At 40.1% G+C, this 19,219-nt stretch overlaps 1 protein-coding gene across 1 annotated transcript in view; it reads left to right on the forward strand.

The window, feature by feature from the left end:
• Positions 1–19,219, forward strand: part of rbms3 (RNA binding motif, single stranded interacting protein) — a gene marked incomplete in the record, with an annotated part of 255,514 nt that overhangs the window by 148,120 nt on the left and 88,175 nt on the right. Inside the window, 2 exon segments of the mRNA XM_037692937.1 lie at positions 7,082–7,239; positions 15,423–15,502. Coding sequence (XP_037548865.1) covers positions 7,082–7,239; positions 15,423–15,502 — 238 coding nt within the window.

Here is a 19,219-nt window from a genome sequence, read left to right on the forward strand (position 1 = left end):
AATACTTAAACACATATATATATATATATATATGTGTTTAAGTATTAACAACTGTGTATTAAAATTATTTTTGTATCTTCAGTTGTGTAAGAATGTACTAAAGGCTTTGTGCTGCAGACAGAGACCTCCTGGGATATGAGCTAATACATTGTCATCTTCTTGGTCTTTTTGCCGTCAGTGCTTCTTTGAAGATATTTTCTCAGCACTTTCCCATGCACTTCTCTGCAACACTGTGGATATTTGGAACATGGACGAACATACCCAAAGCCAGTTTAGTGTCGTGCTCACTGTGCCTCATGTTAGATGCATATTTCACTAACTACCCCAGCAGAGAGCAGAGCCAGCTGAGAGAATAAGCGAAGCCGAGCTCCACCACTGTGTTAGCATACTGAAAGGCTCAATAATATATCACCCACTTTTGTTCCTTACACAGCATCTATCATCTCAGCATAACACAGTGAAGCTGGAAAAGCCATTTTCCATAACCGTTAATAGGACAAAGATTGACAATGTGTGCATGTTTGTGCGACTTTGCACTTACAACACACAGTTCTGTGCAAAGGCATTATGTGTAGAAATGTGTGTGAATGGGTGTAAGTCTTAAAACCAAGCTAAATACCTCAGTGCCTTGGGGGATCTAGGACACACAAAGTTGTCATTGGTTTGGATTGCACACATGGGAAGGATTCTGCGGCTGAATGATGTGATATATTAGGGTGTGCTCTGCGGCAACGTATGGTAATTTGTGAGACTTATTTAATCAGGTAACATTGAATTCCAGCCAAATGGAAGACTGTGGGAGCAAGGTGATCCTCTGATTTTTTTTGCCCATTAACTTTATTATCTGCTCTCTATATCTTTTGCATCCTTTTAAAGTATGTGTATTAAATAACTTTGTGTCCAATGACAAACTTGAGTTTTTTTTATTGTAAAACCACCGTATCAAGATTAGTTAAGATATAACTTTATTGATCCCACAGGAAATTGTTGTGCCAGAGAATACAAAGGAACATACACAAGGAATCACACAAGATATAAAAAAAATAACAGATATTTTTTAAAAATAACGGATAATATAAAAATACCAACAATTAAGGTCTAAAGCTGGTCCGGTGCATACAGAAACATTACTTAAAGGGTTTTTTGTCATTTACCATCTGAAAATGAATATTGCTGTTAAAGATGCATACAACGATCAATCGTATCGAGATATTAATGAATAAAAAAATTACCATTGATTAGTTTAGTTGATAACTGATAATCACAAATAAGAAAGCCTTTTGGGCTGCATTAGCTTGGTGGTCAGTGCCACGGTCTTGTAATCCTGAGGTTGTGGGTTCGAGCCCAGGTTGTGTCAGGAACGCAAGTGTAAAACAAATGGCCAAATCTTTCATGCAAGTTTTCTCGCTCTGGTGACCCCTTGAAGAAAGTAGCAACCAAAAGGAACATACCTTCTATTAAAGGAGCGTTGAAGGTATTTTATGTTGTTTGTTCAGATTTAAGATGGTAATTGCATTGGAATGATGGCACAAAATCTATGCCTCACGACTTAATGTTTCTAGCACAATGTTTGAGGCTGAAATGTTGATTTTCATCAGCCCCCCAGTGAGAAGGGAAAGGACTTCACACATTACCAGCTTGTCTTGTTGTTTTTTCTTTCCACGGTTATGTGCTGTTTTCGGTTCCAATGCGTCTGGATTGAGGGTATTTATTCATATTTTGGATTACGATGTGTGTTTGCATACCTTGGTGTATTTGCAAGTATAAAATTCAGGCATCAAATCGTCTAAAGTTTTATTTTCATGAATATGCAATGGTAAATCTTCACTTTGTATCAAATATATTTAGTTTGTAAACAGAAAAACAACCATAACACTTGAACATTTGCTTTAAAGCAGCAAACAGACTGACTTGAGGGCAGACTGTAATGTCCCATTGACTATGGGAAGAGAATCTGACAACATCTCCTACAAGAGGCGATTCAGCCACTCACTCCCAAGTGGAAACAGAAACTGTTGAGAAACGCTCATCAAAGGGCAGCGAGCTGTCTACCTGACTTGGCCTGCTGTTGCCTGACCAGCTGATAACCAGCTGACAGAATGATAGGTCCTTTGTAGCGTTACGTTTTTGTCTCTGCATTCTCTGGCTGCTCTCAAATTAAATTCAAGCTTTTGAAGTTGGCTCATATGCCTCTCTGAACCCTCACATCTTCTCACCCAATCCTTCCACTTGGTCGGGCGTCTTGTCTTTTGAATACGTTTTGCAGACTCGGGCTCCCACAGCAGGATCTGAAATCTTCAAACCCATTTACCAAAAAAAAAAAAAGAATACTCCCTGTGGTATCTGCAGACTTGTCAGCAACATATCCTCCCAGCAGCAGAAACGCCACAACTACAGCTTTTTTTCAGTTTCCTCCATCCAGTCTACACGTTGCCTATTGTCTTTGGCTTTTATTGTTTTCCTCCAGGCTGCTGGTTAGTCACACAACAAGCCAAAATGGCATACCTGAGGGCAGTGACTAGCACATTGTTATCCTAAGAATTGACAGCCTGATACATAAGCACACACAAGCTGGTAGAAGGTGTATTTAGACTCAGAGAAGCAGCCAAAAACCCCTGTAGTGCCAATTACACATACAACTCTAATCTCTTGAGCAAGCTGGATGGACAGAGGAGGAGACAGAAGCAAGGATGAAGGGCTGAGATGAAGATTGGCCATCGTAAAAATGTTTGGCAATGCACTGATGTAACAAAGTATGAGAAACTAAACAGAAGCAAGAAAGATTTGCAGATTAAAAATAGGATCTAGTAGAAGTTCGTGGTAAAAAAAAATAGTGGAAAAATGTTAAAGAAACATCAATTCCAGTTTGATCAGATTTCAGTTTTTTTTTTAAGAGTGATAACTAACAGCATAAATGTGAATTTATTTAGTAAATTTATAAATCATAGAAAGCAGTTCATAACACAACACATTTGAACATCAAGAGCTAAACATAAATTAAATTTCAGGCATGTGCAAAAAAAAAACCCTCAAATTAACTCTTCGATCTGTTCGATTCTTTCACATTATTGAATATATACTAAACTCGTAGATTTAAAGCAGCATGCATTATTAAAATATGCAAATGACTTTTGACAGGCAAGTTGTTGAAACTGTATGAAATTATAGCTTGAATGTAAAGCAATTATTCTATTTTCCAGCCATATTTACCCAGTTGCCTATAAAACTCCTTCAAGTCACCTTTCAGATTGGCCCGTTGTACTTAATTGCACTTCTTATAATTAACACATAAATGTGTTTTACGGTGTTAAACCTTCTTGCTTGTTGAATTCTGTCCACATTGACGATGTATTTTTCCCTCTGCTTGCAAATTAAATGTTTCAAAAATTAAACAACTGAACTTTAGATACTCAATTTAAGTGGCATCTGGTGCTATAAGGAAAAACTAGACTGTTTCTGAACAGCAGGGATGTAAACACATCTGTTTTCCTTTATCTAAAAAAATAAGATCTTAGTGATGGTACAGACTAGTCTTTTTGCACGCTAACAACTTCTGCACTAAACACATCCTATACATTAGGACTGCTAGTGCTTTTCTATAAATAAAACTACATATAGATTTTTACATGTCTGATCTTCTACTCCCGGTCAATCTGAAATTTGTCAGATTCCAGCTGCCTGCAGACTGAGCACTCAGCCCATCTCTAAAAGTAGGAAATATAGGGAGAGAAACGTGTTTGAAAGAGTGGAAGCAGCCTCCAGCCTCTGCACAGTGTTGCATGCAGTGCTCCAGGTCAAGACACACATCTGTCTCTCAAACTTCTATCACTCAAAGTGATACAGCCTTGAGAGCCCCAAAGGCGCAACGAGAAACTACTAAAGCCTGACGTCTCTTTTTCCTAAAGCTTTATCAAAAGGCAACAAGGGCTTCCTTTAATGTGTTATATCTGCCTGTCATGTCCGCTGCCTCCATCTCTCAATCTTTTCAGCTTCCCCTTCTCTGCCTTTTTCAGTCTTTACCTTCTGCACGTAATCAGCAACTGAAAATCCTCGCCGTCGTCCTTTTTTTTATTATTATTTATTAATATTTTTTGCTAATACTCCCCCTCCTCAGTATCATGGTAATGTTCTCTGAAATTACAGTGGGGTAAACAGAGCAGGGAGTCGAAATGAAATAACTGCTACCGGGCTGTCAGGTCTAGCGAGGGAGCCATCCGTCAGCAGGAAATGACACGTCGTCCAAACCTCCATTCCATCACACGTGCACACAGTTTGATTCCTCCTCTCCTGGTGGCAAGGTTAAGGAATTATGCTCATCAAAGCCCGAGTGCAGCCTGGAGCCTTTCCATTAACCTTATACAACGCTGGTCAATGGCGAGGAGATGGAGCGATGAGCTCCACACACACATAAGCGAGCATTTCTCTGAGCTATACATGCATAAAGCAGGAAAGGTATTTACACGCAAGTGTACAATTTAAACTGTACCTTTAATGGAACAAAAGCCCATACATAATTACACTAAGATAGGATACACACTGGAACGCACAGCCACACACCTCAATTACCGTTTCATTCATAGCCTGACAGCATAGCATGTGCAAAGGCTGACATTAAAGGAAATTAAATCTCCTTGTGGAATGTGCCAGCCCATCTCACCTCCCGTCAAAATACTCCCATTTCCACTCCTCTCCCTAACCTTCTCATGTGGGTATTTAGGGCTTTGTGGTGCGGAACGTCATCAAAGAGAAAAGTTAGCGAGGCGGTCGTGCTTAAAGGAGGCCTCCCTGTGATAATACCCGCTGCAAACAGAGCCCTCTACAATTAGCCCACGCACCCAAATTACCGCTTCACATTCTGCACAAACCGGCTCGCGATTGTAGGAGAAAGTGCTTTCATTCCAGTGTGCGCACATGCAAATACACCGACTTACTGCTGGCTTAGCCCAGCGAGTAAGTCAGTTAACTCTGTGATCCAAACCTCCTTTCTGCATTCAGATATGAAGCCTATCTGACATAATACTGAAAAACATCAGCTCATATAACCGGTGAAACTCAAAGGAAAGTGCAGCTGCTGGGCTACACACTCCCAAGAGACTTAGCAGGAGAGTGACACATGTATAGTCGATTTTTAAAGGCAGATTTAATTAAGCCTCATTCACTTCCAAATTCTGCATTATACAAACTCTGAGCTACTTTTTTCCCACGTGTTCTAAAGCTCTCAACCAACCTGCAGAGGTAGGAGGAGTTTTGTTAAATAATTGAGTTCACGGTTAAAGGAGGAAAAAGCTGCGGTCTCCGGCACCAGCTTCCTCCCAAAGGTTTTAATCAGATCAAACATGTCCTGTCAGATAAAGCAGCTAATTAATCAGGGGAGAGACCAGTCCTTTCCTCTCACAGATGGAGAGATGGAGGCAAGACACTGGTGTAGACAGTGCTTCTCCTCCTCTTCTTCTGACTCTTCCTTTATCGTCAGAGGGAAGCAGAGAAAGAGAGAGTAAGACAGCTTTGCCTGTGGTGAATCACAGAGTCTTTAAGGATTTTGTCTTTTTTTTTATCAGCGTCTACGCAGCCTGAAGTTTTCCTACAACCCCCAGCTGAGAGGATGACAGGCCTCTCATTTCAAGACTTACTGAAGCTGCTATTTACAGTACTAAACATGTGCATGAAATACCATTTTTGAAGCTAAATCAGTTTATTTTAAGGCTACATTCATGAAGGTGTGAAAATTAAATTAAATATAACTATTGATCACATTGTATTGGACTTAACTTCTGTTAGTCCCATGAGACGAGGCTATTTTTAAAAGGATATATGCTTTGTAATGTTTCTGATGTTGTTCTTGGCAGATTCAGCAGTTTTTCCTCATTTAAATTGAAGTCAGTTGTGCAGACTATTGCTTTTCTACGTGGTTATAACTTTTAACAACCCTTTAATGCTCAGATTATTGATCTACACAAGGCTTTTACAATGAATAAAATCTAAAATAACATTTATCAAACTAATTATTTACTTTAAAATATTTTTTTAGCAGATCACTAGAACCAAATGATCCATAATCTGTTTAGTTTACAACAAATTGCCCTTATATAAAAAAAAAAACATACATTTACTTTTAAATAAAATAAGATTAATAGATTGTGTTCAGATGATTGCTGAGGTGGAAATTTCATCAAAATGTTACATCTATTACTGATTATCTAGCTTGTTAGCACATCATGAGCGGCTGGCTGAAGTGTTGTATTTGTCCTTGACAGATTTAACTTGTGATGGTCCTGGCTGCTGCTCGACAAAAGGCTTGGAGATGTGATTCTGAAAGAGAGAAACTCTGGCTAGCTGCCTGATTGGATGAGTCATTTATTACCTGAAGGAAGGATGGACTGAATGTGATTTAAAAAGTTTGAAGACTATATATCGGCTATAACTTCATTAATTTATAATTGGCCCTAAGAATGGCATTTCATGCTTAATTTAAGTACTGAGTGGTTTCAAACATAAATATGTGTCGTATAGAGACGTGTGTTTTGATGACATGGATCTGAGAATGATTGATTGGTGAAGTCTCCAGCTGTTCGGGCTCGCTGCACAGCCTCTGCTACCCCAGGCTAAACTCATCACCAGCTGTGCAACCTCACCCAGCATGCAGCAGCCAGACGTTACCGTGAAAACATTTTCTTTATACAAAAACGCAAATTGTTTAAATGACAAATGCAGAGCGCCTCAGTTTTGAATGTGTATTATGCAAGATGTTACAGATTTGTACTCTGATGACTCTTTCTGCTCACACAAATCTTTAAAATGACCAACACACTTATTCAGTGTCTCTCACTCACAGAGCCTGAGGCTCAATGAATTATTGATGTGTCCGTATCACATTAGTGTAGATAAATATGTTTGTCTCAAAGGCTAAATGTCATGTGGATTTGAAGTTTGGTGACAGTTTGCTTTGTTGTTAACTGTTTACACACGACACCAAGCTTTTGCATAATTTACAGTTCCTACGAGTCATAGTGATGCCCTTTTTTTTTTTTTGTCTAAATTTATTTTTCTCCTCTTTTTCCATGTGCACATCGTGGCCCTGCAGCAACAAGAGCAGGACCCCACCAACCTCTATATCTCCAACCTGCCAGTGTCTATGGATGAGCAGGAGCTGGAGAACATGCTGAAGCCCCTGGGTCACGTCATCTCCACGCGGATACTGAGGGATGCTAATGGGGTCAGCAGAGGAGTCGGCTTTGCCAGGTAAATATCCATATTCATAAAACCAACGCGAGAATCCTGGTCCTTATGTTCTGTGTGGGTCAAACTAAAAAGAAATGACATTTTCTGTAACACAGTTAGTACCTTTATACCCTTCAGTCAACGCATATTTTCCAAACTCCACACCATTTTTTGTAACTTTGACTTCATATTTAAAATGTCACATCTCAAGAGCAAGCTGAAGTAACCCTGGTGGCACACACTTATCAGAGAAATGTTTTTCAAACTTTTGAAAGCTCCCTCCGGAGCCACAGTAGAAGCTGCACAACTGTCGTCACAGGTTGGCAGCATTTCTTTTGATGAGTTAATTAAACGTTGGGTTATTAACCCATGTTTGATTTGCACAAGAACAGATGCACATGCATATGCATGATTATACGCAGGAACCCTATGTGCACAAACTTAACCACTTACTATCTCCTAATGATTTGTTTCTTCTTTAGTTATGCGTGCCTATGCATGTGTTTCTGTGTCTGACTATTCACCAGCATCCTTACGTTATAGCCTCTTCAGCTACATTTCCATCGTTTAACCGTTCATTTCTTTTTCTACTTAGAAAAGTTTCCACTTCAGTGTAATAATCCCCCAAAGTCATAAAGCGTTCTATCCTTGTCTTCGACAGCAGCCACCAGGCTCTCATTCCTCTCCACACATTCCCCCCTGTTCACCCAGAGGAGGCCGCTGACGGCCACACAACCACCATCTTGCAGGGATTTTTCTTAATCACCTGCTCTGGTTCAACTCTTCTCCTAGTCCCTTCTTTATTTCCAGAAGTTAAAGCAGAACAGAGAAGCATATTAAAATAAAAATAAATGCACAGATAAACTATTCCACACCCACGCATGTATAAAGATGTTCATATGTAAGAAAGCAGGCACTAGAAACTTCTTTAAACCAGCATGCAGCCTCCTGCAGACCAGCAAACAGAGCATGGCAACAACCTGCCACAGGCCACCTGTTCAAGAAATCCTCGGTGCAACATGATGGAGAGGAGAGGGTGTGAAACACGGGGCAGGCAGGAAGACGTGTAGAGAGAAAGAAATGTCATGAGACAGATATGAAGATATTATGAGAAATTTTAGGTAAAAGAAAGTGAAATGAATATGCTCAGATGGGAGAAAAAATAATCAGGTTTGGACGGCTCGAGGAATTTAAAAAGAGTGATGAAATATGTCAGAGCAGGAAAAACAACTGTCCCGAGGAGATGAGGAAAATCAATGTATTTTATGAAATTTAGGACTCCTATTAGCTGTGTCAACAGACAGACAGACAGGCAGCTGCTGAGGGCTGGACTGTGAGGGGCATTAGAGAGAGTAAACTGAGCTAAGTGTTTGTGGGCCGATCCATTACTGTTATCAGAGCCCATTACTCCAGTCCCGGCACTAATCATTGCAGACAGCAGCACCTGATGCCATTAACCAGCGGCATACATGGAAACCTGCCTCCCTGTCCACCTGGCTGACTCACTTAACTGACTGGCTACCCCAAAACCTTGACTGGCTGACTGGTTTGTGACTGCTTTTCCGCCTGTCTGCCTTATTTACTCCTTGTCTACATGGCTGCTTGCTACCTGCTGTACTACAAAAATGAAGATAAGAAGGAAAGCATCATCAGTTTGTGATGATTTCTGTGAATCTATAAATAAATTGCACACTGAAGTTCTTGTGATTGACTCCTTTGCACACTAGAAGCATCCCAGTTTGTCTAAATATAATCTCACACAAGTTTTTTTTATGGATGCACGATATTATCGGCATGGTATCGGTATCCGTCGATATTAGCGATAATATATATATATGACTGTTCGAGTGTTGTCATTGTGTTAGAGTAAATGTCTTGAATAAATTTGGCATTAAACATAATCCAAGTTGAAGTATTAAGTGTTACATCATTTTCAGCCCCCTTTTTGACATCTACATTTGGTATCAGGCCAAATTGACAAAGACCATGCAGAATAATGTAGTATTTTAATTCCACAGCAGAGAAAGCTAAGTAGTCTCTGTAAGTAGGTCTAGGGAAACAAAATAAATTGGTTATTGACCAACTAAGTTTTAACATATCGGCATAACAGATATCGGCCAAAACCCCAATATCGTGCATCCCTAGTTTTTATTTTTATACTGACTGTCAGAGCCAGATATTTGATCGTTTTGTTCAAGGTTACGTTTTAGTGAAGCAAAGCTCACAAAGGTGCCTTGAAAATAAAAATACGTTCTGACATTTAATCAGAATTTTAAATGTATTGTTTGTGCTTAGGTTCAAATATGTAATTAAATACAGACTCATGCGCACACATCTACAAGCCTGATTGTGAAAAATGATTTTATGAACTGTAGATGATGGTATGTTAAAAAAGTCTTTCCAATTTTTCCACTAAGGAACATTTTTCTACAATTGTTTGACTATTTATAGAGGCAGCATTTTGTAGAGTGGTGAACCTCTTCCATCTTTTTTTAGGAGCGATTCAGCGTCTCTGAAATATTCTTTTTATTCCCCGTCCTTTTACTGACCTGCTGCCAATTAACCCAATCTGTAGCAGAATGATCCTTCAGCTGGTTCTTGTTCATGTCACTTTACTTTTACAGCTTTTTGGTGCTTCATGTCATAACTTTCTGGAGATGTGTTGCTGCCACAAAATTCTAAATTATCCTATTTTTTCAAATACACGGTACTTGTTTTAGTTTTTCCTTTCAGTGTATTTTATGCATAACTAGCGGAGTGCTTTAAGTGATCCATTTGCTTTTTTCTGAGTGTGAGTCATGTGTACAAGGCCATTTGCTGTAAGTATTGATCAGTTGAGCCCGACTGACCCGTTAGTGTCTTCCTAACTACTAACTGGGCAGTGGAAACAGAAAGAAAGATTAGAAAAGAGGTGGAAACAGGGTCAGTGTGAGATTGATGATTCCAGGAAGTGTGAAAGATTACATATGCTAAAAAAGATAGTACGGAGAGGAAAGAGAGACTGATGCTGATGTGGACTGGGCATAATATAGAAAGGAAAAAAATGGACAGAGAGGTAAGGAAAGGAGGCCATGGAACGTAGAAGAGACTGGGCAAGAGAGAGTGAGTATAATGGTGAACGATGGAGAAAATAACCAAGGTTGAAAGACGGGGAGGAATGAGAAAGACGTCAGAAAGAAAGGCTGTAGACGGGCTGGGAGTAAGATGGATGGGACAGAGAGAGCGATAAAGAAGCTATGGTTTAAAAAAAAAGAAGAATGAGGGTAGCGATAAGAGCGGGATGAGAGACAAAGGACAGAGAAGTGCGAGGCTGACAGGAAGATATGAGTATTTCAGGAAAAGTGGGTGGGGGAAAAAAGGATGAAAATCTGGGGTGCAATGAATTCTGCACATTCCAGGAGCATATTATCATAAAGGCATTGCAATCACTCAAGCCCACATTGAAAAACAATCTCATTTTGATATCAGTCCTCTGAGTGTAGAGAAATAACTGAAATGCATTTACTGCACGGGTGTGCAAATTCATGCATAAAAATATTTGTTTTTAATATGTTACTGTGACTTAACACAATTTAGTTTCCTGATGGGAATCCCTTGTGCAAAGAAAAGCAAATCTTCTTTCACTTAGGTACTATAGGTTTTACTATGGTAGATTTAGATCCTTCTTTTTTAAATGTTTGCAGTCAAATGAAGCTGCAAGTACTGGAAGGAAACAGAAAAACACTTGTTCATTTTAAGTTCATAATCTGCCATGATGGTGGTAACAATGTAAGCATGCAGGCTGGTTTAAACTCAACAAGCTGAAAGAACATTAAGTTCAATGGACTCATGTGCTCATTTTGTTTTTCTGCATGAAGGATGACAATATAAGAATTAAATTCAGTTTATTTATGTAACGCCAAATCACAACAGAAGTTGTCTCAGGGCACTGAACAAAATCATTCACAAACATACAAAAGCCAATTAGTAAAAGGTATCTAAGAAGGAACTGGAAGCTAGCAGACTCATTGAATCTTCACTTCATCGAAGTCTCCCATTCTGAGCAAGCACAAAGGTAGCAGTGGAAAGAAAACTCCATTTTAACTGGAAGAAACCTCCAGCAGAACCAGGCTCAGGACAAGCGGCCATCTTCTTTGACTGGCTGGGGTTTGAAAGGACAGGAAGCAGAAACAAACAAACAAACACATTTTAAGGATAGAAATAATTACAAATACAAAACAGGTAGAGTAGAGTAAGTAAAGACAACAGCAGAGTGAAGAAATGTGGTCAGATTGTCCTCCAGCAATCTAAGCCTATAGCAGCATAACTAAGGGATAGCTCAGTAAACCCAAGCCAACCCTAACTATAGGATTTATCAAAAAGTAAAGTCTAAAGCCCAGTTTTAAAACTGGATAATGTGTCAGCCTCACGGACAGAAACTAGAAGTTGGTTCATCAAGAGAGGAGCCTGATAACTGAAAGATCTTCCTCCCCTTCTGCTTCATGGAAACTCTGGGAACCACATGTAAACCTGCAGTCTGAGAGCGAAGTGCTCTGTTAGGAAAATATGGAACAATAAGATCTGTAATATAAGATGGATCTATCGTTGAGAGCTCTGTATGTTAGAAGTAAGATTTTGAATTCATTTCTGAATTTGACAGGGAGCCAATGGAGAGAAGCTAAAACTGGTAAAATATGATCTCAGAAAACAAAAGGAATTCTGGTCTTTAACGTTAGACGGTCTGGAAGCACTGAAAACTTAAACGTCCAACAGTATCAGTATCAGAGTGGGTCAGTTTGTGCTCGCCAGCGTTTCAGCAATCACTTTCACCTCTTCCTAACAATAACCAGCTGAGTGGGGGTCAAAGAGGAGATTGGCAATCTTCTTCTCTTGCCTTTTTTGTGTGTGTCATTTTGTGGGAATTCTTCTGTGCGCAATAAAACCCATGCTTTCTGAGCAATAATGCCAAAATTCCCCCTTTTTTTAAACTACCATATATTCCAAAGAAATGTATCAGTTTGTTCAGATTTGCATGAAAGCTATAAAACAGTCTGAAACCGTCTGCTTGGTAAATGAATGTTTCTATGTTGTTTTTAATATGTTCAAAAATTACTAACCGCAAACACCAAAAGTTCAAGTTTTATTCAAGTCTTTTGTTCAACTATTTCCAAGCCCCAAGGCAGGGATTTCCTGCCTTCTTGTTATTACTGAAGTGGGAGATCAGCCGTGCTGGACTCCAGGAAGTCACTGCGCCCCTCCAATAAATAATAAACACTCTGACCCACATACACGGGGCAAGAAAGCAAACAAAGCTTTTCCTCAAATCGCTTGCATTAGGCTCAGACTGTTTTGTTTTGGGGTTTGCATGCCTTCCAGAAGTATGTAAAAGTTTGGGCACCTTGGTAAAACATTCTGTGGGTAGAACATGAACTTATCTGCACAAGAACAACCTAAAGATAAAGCTAAAGATAAACCTAGATAAAAGATAAACCTAAAGATAAAGCCTTATTTTCTAGTTCAGGTAGTATAAAATCATTTAGTTTGGTTTTCCACTATACAAAATTGTCTCTACTCAGATTCTCAGGCGTCTTGTTTTTCTTGGATGTTATTTAGTCTGCCCAAGTGTCTGATCACACCTGGTGTGAAAAAACAAGTCTTAGCATGCCTGTAAACCAACTCTCAAGGCAGGTTGTCTACATGCCTGTAGAAAACATTAATGGTCAATGTTAATGAAGCAGAAATGAGGACAAAAGAGCATTTAACTAGTTCTTTGAATGTTTTGAATTGTGGTAAGGACATGGCTATTGTAAGGATGACAAGGTCAAGATCCATCCATCCATTATCTTTACCCTTTTTTTTTTCCTTTTTGGGTTGCGGGGGTCACTGGTGCCCATATCCAGCAGTCACTGCGCGTGAAGGAGGGGACACCTGGACAGGTCTCCAGTCCATCACAGGGACACATAGAGACAAACGAGACAAACAACCATTCACACTCACTCTCACCTAGAGACAATTTAGAGTTACCAATCAGCCTAACATGCATGTTATTGGTCTGTGGGAGGAAACCGGAGTAACCGGAGAAAACCCACGCATGAACGGAGAGAACATGCAAACTCCACCCAGAAAGGCCCCCGGCCAAGATTCAATCCAGCAACCTTCTCGCCGAGAGGCAATAGCCCTACCATCCGAGCCACTGTGCCCCCGTATGGTCAAATTAGTTCTGCAAAAGTAAAATAACAAAGAAAATTGATTGCAGTGTTGCTAGAAATGCAAACCACTAGGTAAATGGTAAATGATAAATGGACTGTACTTATATAACGTCTTTCTATCTAATCAAGACACTCGAAGTGCTTTCCACTGCAATCTGTGCTCTCATTTACCCATTCATACAGCACTCTACTAGATCTCTACAAAGCTAATCTGAATCTGTAGAGACTAATCAGTGCTTTAGATCACATTTAAACACAGATGGCACACACACTGGAGACAATGAGGGGTTCAGTGTCTTGCCCAGGGACACTTTAACATTTGGCTGCTGGTGGAATCAAACCCCCAACTCCCATTGGAGAATGGCTGCTCTAACCACTCATCTACAGCTGCCCCAGTTCAGAAACCTTTAATGAACATTAGCAAACTCTAAATGATTATACAGTTTTGTTGTGCTTCCTTCAACAAGACATTACTGAGGCAGAGATTAGGTAGAGGTAGGGCAGCCGACTTGGGGCCAGAAAGTTACAGTTCAACTCCCAGCCATAGCTGCCCACTGCTCCACCTGGGTGTATCCCAGGTGTGATGGGTTAAATGCAGATAACTTATTTTGTCATTTTATGGGAACATACAATGATAATATGTAGCACTTATACTTCATAGAAGATTCATCCACTAAAAAATGTTTCCTGAGTCCACATAATCATATTCAATCTGAAAACTGGAATTGAACATTCATAGAATGCATATCTTGTGAACTAATGAAGGTAAAAATAACTTTATGGCTGCAATAAGCAAAAGTATGTTGGTAGGGAGGGAAACGGCACAGACTTTCATGAAAACAATGTTCCATTTGTTGAGCACCGAGGTGAGCCGGTCATGCTTTTGGCTTGTGTTGCAAGCAGTGGCATGGGGGCATTTTCTCTTGTAGCGGGAAGACTGGATTCTGCTCAATACCAGCAAATTCTTGAAGCCAATACAGCTATGAGCGCAAAAAAGCTGAAAATAAAAGGTGTGTGTCTGTTCAACACAGTTCTGTTTTAATGACAGCAGATTAAAAAAAAAGAAATCCTAGTGATAGAAACAAGCCATTCCTTAAAATCTTACTGTTTTGCTTATAATGAACAAAATTTAAATGAAGTCTGCCCGAATTTAGTTTTTATAAGGCCTTCATGTTTGATTTGGATGTTATCTCACATCTCTCCTCTTAGCAGAGCAAACAGACAGGGGGGTCTTTGTTTGCCAACAAACTGTACATTTGTGCAGCTGTCTGTGCTTGATATTCTAATATACGTGTTTGATTTGACGTCTGTCTGACACAAGTGTCTACAGGCCTGTGATGTAAAAGATCAGAGCTCCCCTGTTGGCCAGCTGTTTGGCCCGTTCTGTCTTTGATCCAATGCCTGAGAGTGGAGACCAGTTAGTTCTCTCCAAGCTTTTGCAATAGTTTACTAAACATAAACATTTCTTTTGCTTACACTTTCCTTTCTTCTGGCTCCTTGTAACTTTCCTTGTACATCTTTGCAGACTTTGCATGAGCCTTGTCTGTCAATCCATCTATCATTTATATTATGCACAAAGGCTGCATCAACGTTTTCTTCCATTAAAGCCTTGGATTTCATTACGAGCTTCTTACAAATGCAGACGATGCTCCGCAGTAGATGGAGAGACTGTCGATGGTTTTACTGGACTTTTTTGAAAGAATACAATGATACTATCAGGACGGACGCAGTCTTTGGGATCTTTTAACGTTGCATCTTTGGCTGTATTTAATATAATCTGCTTCATATATGAAGCGTTGCAGTGGAAACATTTTCTGTGAGACGCTTTTTTTTTTTTTCCAAAGTTTGAAGTAAAGTTAAAAAAGGACATCTGTTTCCCACAAATACTTTGGAATAAGTTATTGCAGCATGTAAAGTGGGGCTTTTATGACTCTGCAATTTATATTTTCAGCTTTTGCTACAAATGGGTAGTAAATATTTTAAGACTGAAGTCTGTTTAACATTGTTTTACTGCAGGATGGAATCCACAGAGAAGTGTGAAGTTGTGATACAGCATTTCAATGGAAAATACCTGAAAACCCCACCAGGAATTCCAGGTGAGTCGTCTTCCCCCTTTGCCTTTTATTACTCTCGCCTGACCGCTTTTCATTTATTTCATATAAAAAAAAAGCATCACCTTTGCGAGCAGGAGCCTCTTCTCAGATTCAATTACAGTAATTTCTCATCTCAGATCAGTTGGACAGTGTGATAGATTGTGTACGCTGTGATGTATGACACCTGCAGCTAATCGTCTTTGTCCTTTTTAAATAGTTAGAGTAGTCTGTGGGTCTCTTCTTCCTCTCTGCCTTTTTCTCTCTCTGTGTCACCATCTTTTTGCCTCCCTGGTAGTGTGCTTGCTGCAGGCTGGATCTTCTCGGTCAGAAGAAAACCCTTTTAATATTCACACTCATGCCTCTGTGCTGTTCTTTGCAATCTACTTAAGAGCTTGCACTCTCGCCTCTTTCCTCTTCTGCTCCTGCACTCCTTTGCAGTGTCCTCTCTCCTTTCTGTGTCGCTTCTCTGAAGTCACCCTGTAGAGGAGAAAACCTGGCAGGGAAAAGTGGGTTGGAGAGACTGAAAGAAAAGTTTTGAGTGCAGGATTGCATGTAACTTAGTGTGTTCTCAAAGAAATTTGTTGGTGTCTAAAAAAGTAGCAAATTGTGGGAAACAAAAGGGTGTCATGGCTGGAAAAGACTGAGCTGAAAGGGAAATATGGAGGTGAGAATGTCAGAAAAGGCCTGAAGAAAGAAGAAATGCAAGTTAAGCACTTTTGATTCCAGGTGCATGGCATCTGAATTGTCTCATACGTCTCAGGAGGACGTGCGGGGTCAGCCAGGGCGATATCAAGAGATCTCGTTCACGTCTGTTGCAATTTTAATAACAACCCTCACACCTCCAACCGGCAGCGCAGAAACAGACCCATAAATTGCTCTCCACTATCCAGTAATATCACAGAAAGAGCGGATTTCAGCTGTCCGTATAGACTCAGCCAGTGCATAGCCAGCAGCCATTAAAGGCAAGGTGAGCGGTTATATTGAAGTTTAGCCGTAATAGGAAACCTTTAAAGTCGTAATATCAGGCTGACCTTCCCCTTTAAGGGTCGATCTTCCTGCTGCTCGGCCTTTATTATTGTTAATGGATTGTTCAAGCTTTCGCCAAGCGTGGAGATTTACCACCCTCATTGAGGAAATCCTTCTTGTTGAAATCAGACTGTTTCAGTTTACAAGATCTGCTTTGGTCCATTGTTACTATGTTCATCTTTGAGCTTTCAATGAACTCTTCTGTTTCTTTGTTCCAAACCTGCAACTATATGCTGTTGCAAAGCGCAAACGTGCTTATTTTATCTTCTTTTCGTTGCAGTTTGAGCTAAGGCGCACCATAAACGGCTCTGTCAGATGATTCCTGTAGTTTATTTCGAATTGTGTTTTATTGTTAGTTTTCTGATGTGTGTTTCTCTCTCATCTTTAAGAGGTGCGTTCTTGCCAGTCATTTCTGAAATCTGTGAATCTGCTAAAATGTTCTTGTACAACACACCCTCAGGGGGGAACATCAGTGGGACGATTAACAGGCTAACAGACTATTGTAAGGAAGTTTGGAAATAAAACTAAAATCACATTTATCAGAAATGCCAATATTCCCATATAAAAAGGTATTTTTCTTCTTCTTTCAGTTGCTCCCTACCTTAGGGGTTGCCACAGCAAACTAACTTGCACAAAAACTTTGCAATTTTTACCCTTCCTGATGCAACCACAGACCACAGCATGGAGCAGAGGGCTGCAATCTAGGGTGCCTGGGTAAGCAGATAGTGGGGTTAAGGGCCTTGCTCAAGGGCATAGAGTGGGGCAAACGAGGGTGTAGGCTGGTGTGGGTGCTTCACCTTTTTCACTCACATTTTGATGCTATCAGTTCGAGAGGTCGAGTCGGCGACCTTCCAATCACAGGCTTGCCTTCTCTAACATCTGCGCCACCACTCCCCCTATTTCCATGTAAAAAAGATTAGATCAGATTATTCAGACTGCAGTTGTCACAAAACATGGCTTCTGTTCCTTATTGCAACTGGTCTTAGGATTCAGTTTGCTGGTACAGTAGTCCCTCACTACGTTGCTGTTCAACTTTCGCAGACTCGCATATTTCCAAAGTAAGATTGGACATGGATTGATGGATGAGCCGCTCAAGCGACATGGATTGTTTATTTAAAAATAAATTACTTTAAATGATTTAGCACCTGCTGCACCTGTGTGCAGCCCAAAGGTGCAGGGAGAAGCTCCCTCCTGCAGCGTGTCATGATTTCCGCTCTCCCACCTGCCAGCGATTGCGGCGGGCCAAGAGTGGCAGGGAGCGGAGATCATGACATTCTGTGCTCTTTTAGAGCGTTTAGAGTTTAGAAACATTGTTTGGAATATTGCAAAATTGTGGGAAGGATTTAAAACACCTTTATATATATATATAAATACTAAAATAAACAAATATTACTTGCTATTTTGCCATTTTTCACTTATTGCAGGGGGCCTGGGAATGGAACTCCTGCGCTAAACGAGGGACGTTGTTGTAGCAATAATATTTTATTTATTTATATATATATATATATATATATATATATATATATATATATATATATATTTTTATTAGCTCTTTGACCCCTTAAAATTATGATCTCTTGCGATGTACTTGGTCTCTAAAAGGCAAGTCTAACAAGGGAAAAGAGTTAAAATATTGTGCGATTTTTTTTTTTTATGATACTATCTATCCACGTTGACCAACTGTGTGCTAAATGGAGATTCCTGAGCCTTCTTCTTTTATCAGAATCAGATGTTCTGCTCAAGAAAAAAGTTTTTTTGACGTTCACATATAGCAATTACCCCTTCAGTACGTATGTGAGTGTGTGGTTCTGTGCAAGTGCACATGTATGATTTCACTACATTAATATTTTTGCTTCTGCATTCATAATATTGGGTGCAAATTCACACATCTGCAGTTTAAAACAGGCGTATCTTCTTGTCCACTGAGCCTCTGTGTGTGTGTGTGTGTGGGGGGGGGGGGGGGGTGTCTGTGTGTGTCATGTTGGTGGGATTTCCCCAGAGCCCTTTGCTATGCGGGCCAGCTTCTTCATCCATCGTGCTCTGACAGCTCAGCGGCACCCCTCAGGGTGCTCTCACCACACGCGGAACAGCACGACGGCCTGTATGTGAATTTGCGCACGTGCACAAGTTTGCTCGTGCGATGCCCATGCACTGTGTGAGCCTTGACACAAACTGCACAAGGTAAAATTTGGTCATGCGTCGCTGACTTTGACCTGAATTAAATGCCAGCAACCACACAACAGTAATAAGAAAGTTTTTTTTCTTACATTTAGCGCTTAAACAAATCCAGCAAACACGATCTGAGTAGAACGAAAATGCAAACATGTTTTCATATGCAAGCTTGCAGATTTCATTCAGTGCTTCTACTCGGTTGAGGACATGTTTGAGTTAGTTCGATTGGAGACGGTTTCGCTGTCTTCTTCCATTCAGGTGTGTCCAGTGGAATTACAAAAGGATATTGAGTTGTAACCTTGTTGTCCCCTACTAGGAAGTAAATATCTAGATGTCAAGTGTCAAGTCGTGTGGTTAACTCAACTGACCATGAGATAACAAATGAAAAGGAAGTTTCTGTATTGTCAGGAAGTTAATGATGAGTTACAGATAATGCATCGGCACAGGGAGCAGGAACATACGGAGCAGAGCTTTGTGATAATGCTAACAGATGGCACCTAATAGAAAACTTCCATACATTTC

This window comes from Nematolebias whitei, chromosome 19, assembly GCF_014905685.2.
Source record: "Nematolebias whitei isolate Nwh7 chromosome 19, NemWhi1, whole genome shotgun sequence".
Taxonomy (NCBI): Eukaryota; Metazoa; Chordata; class Actinopteri; order Cyprinodontiformes; family Rivulidae; genus Nematolebias; species Nematolebias whitei.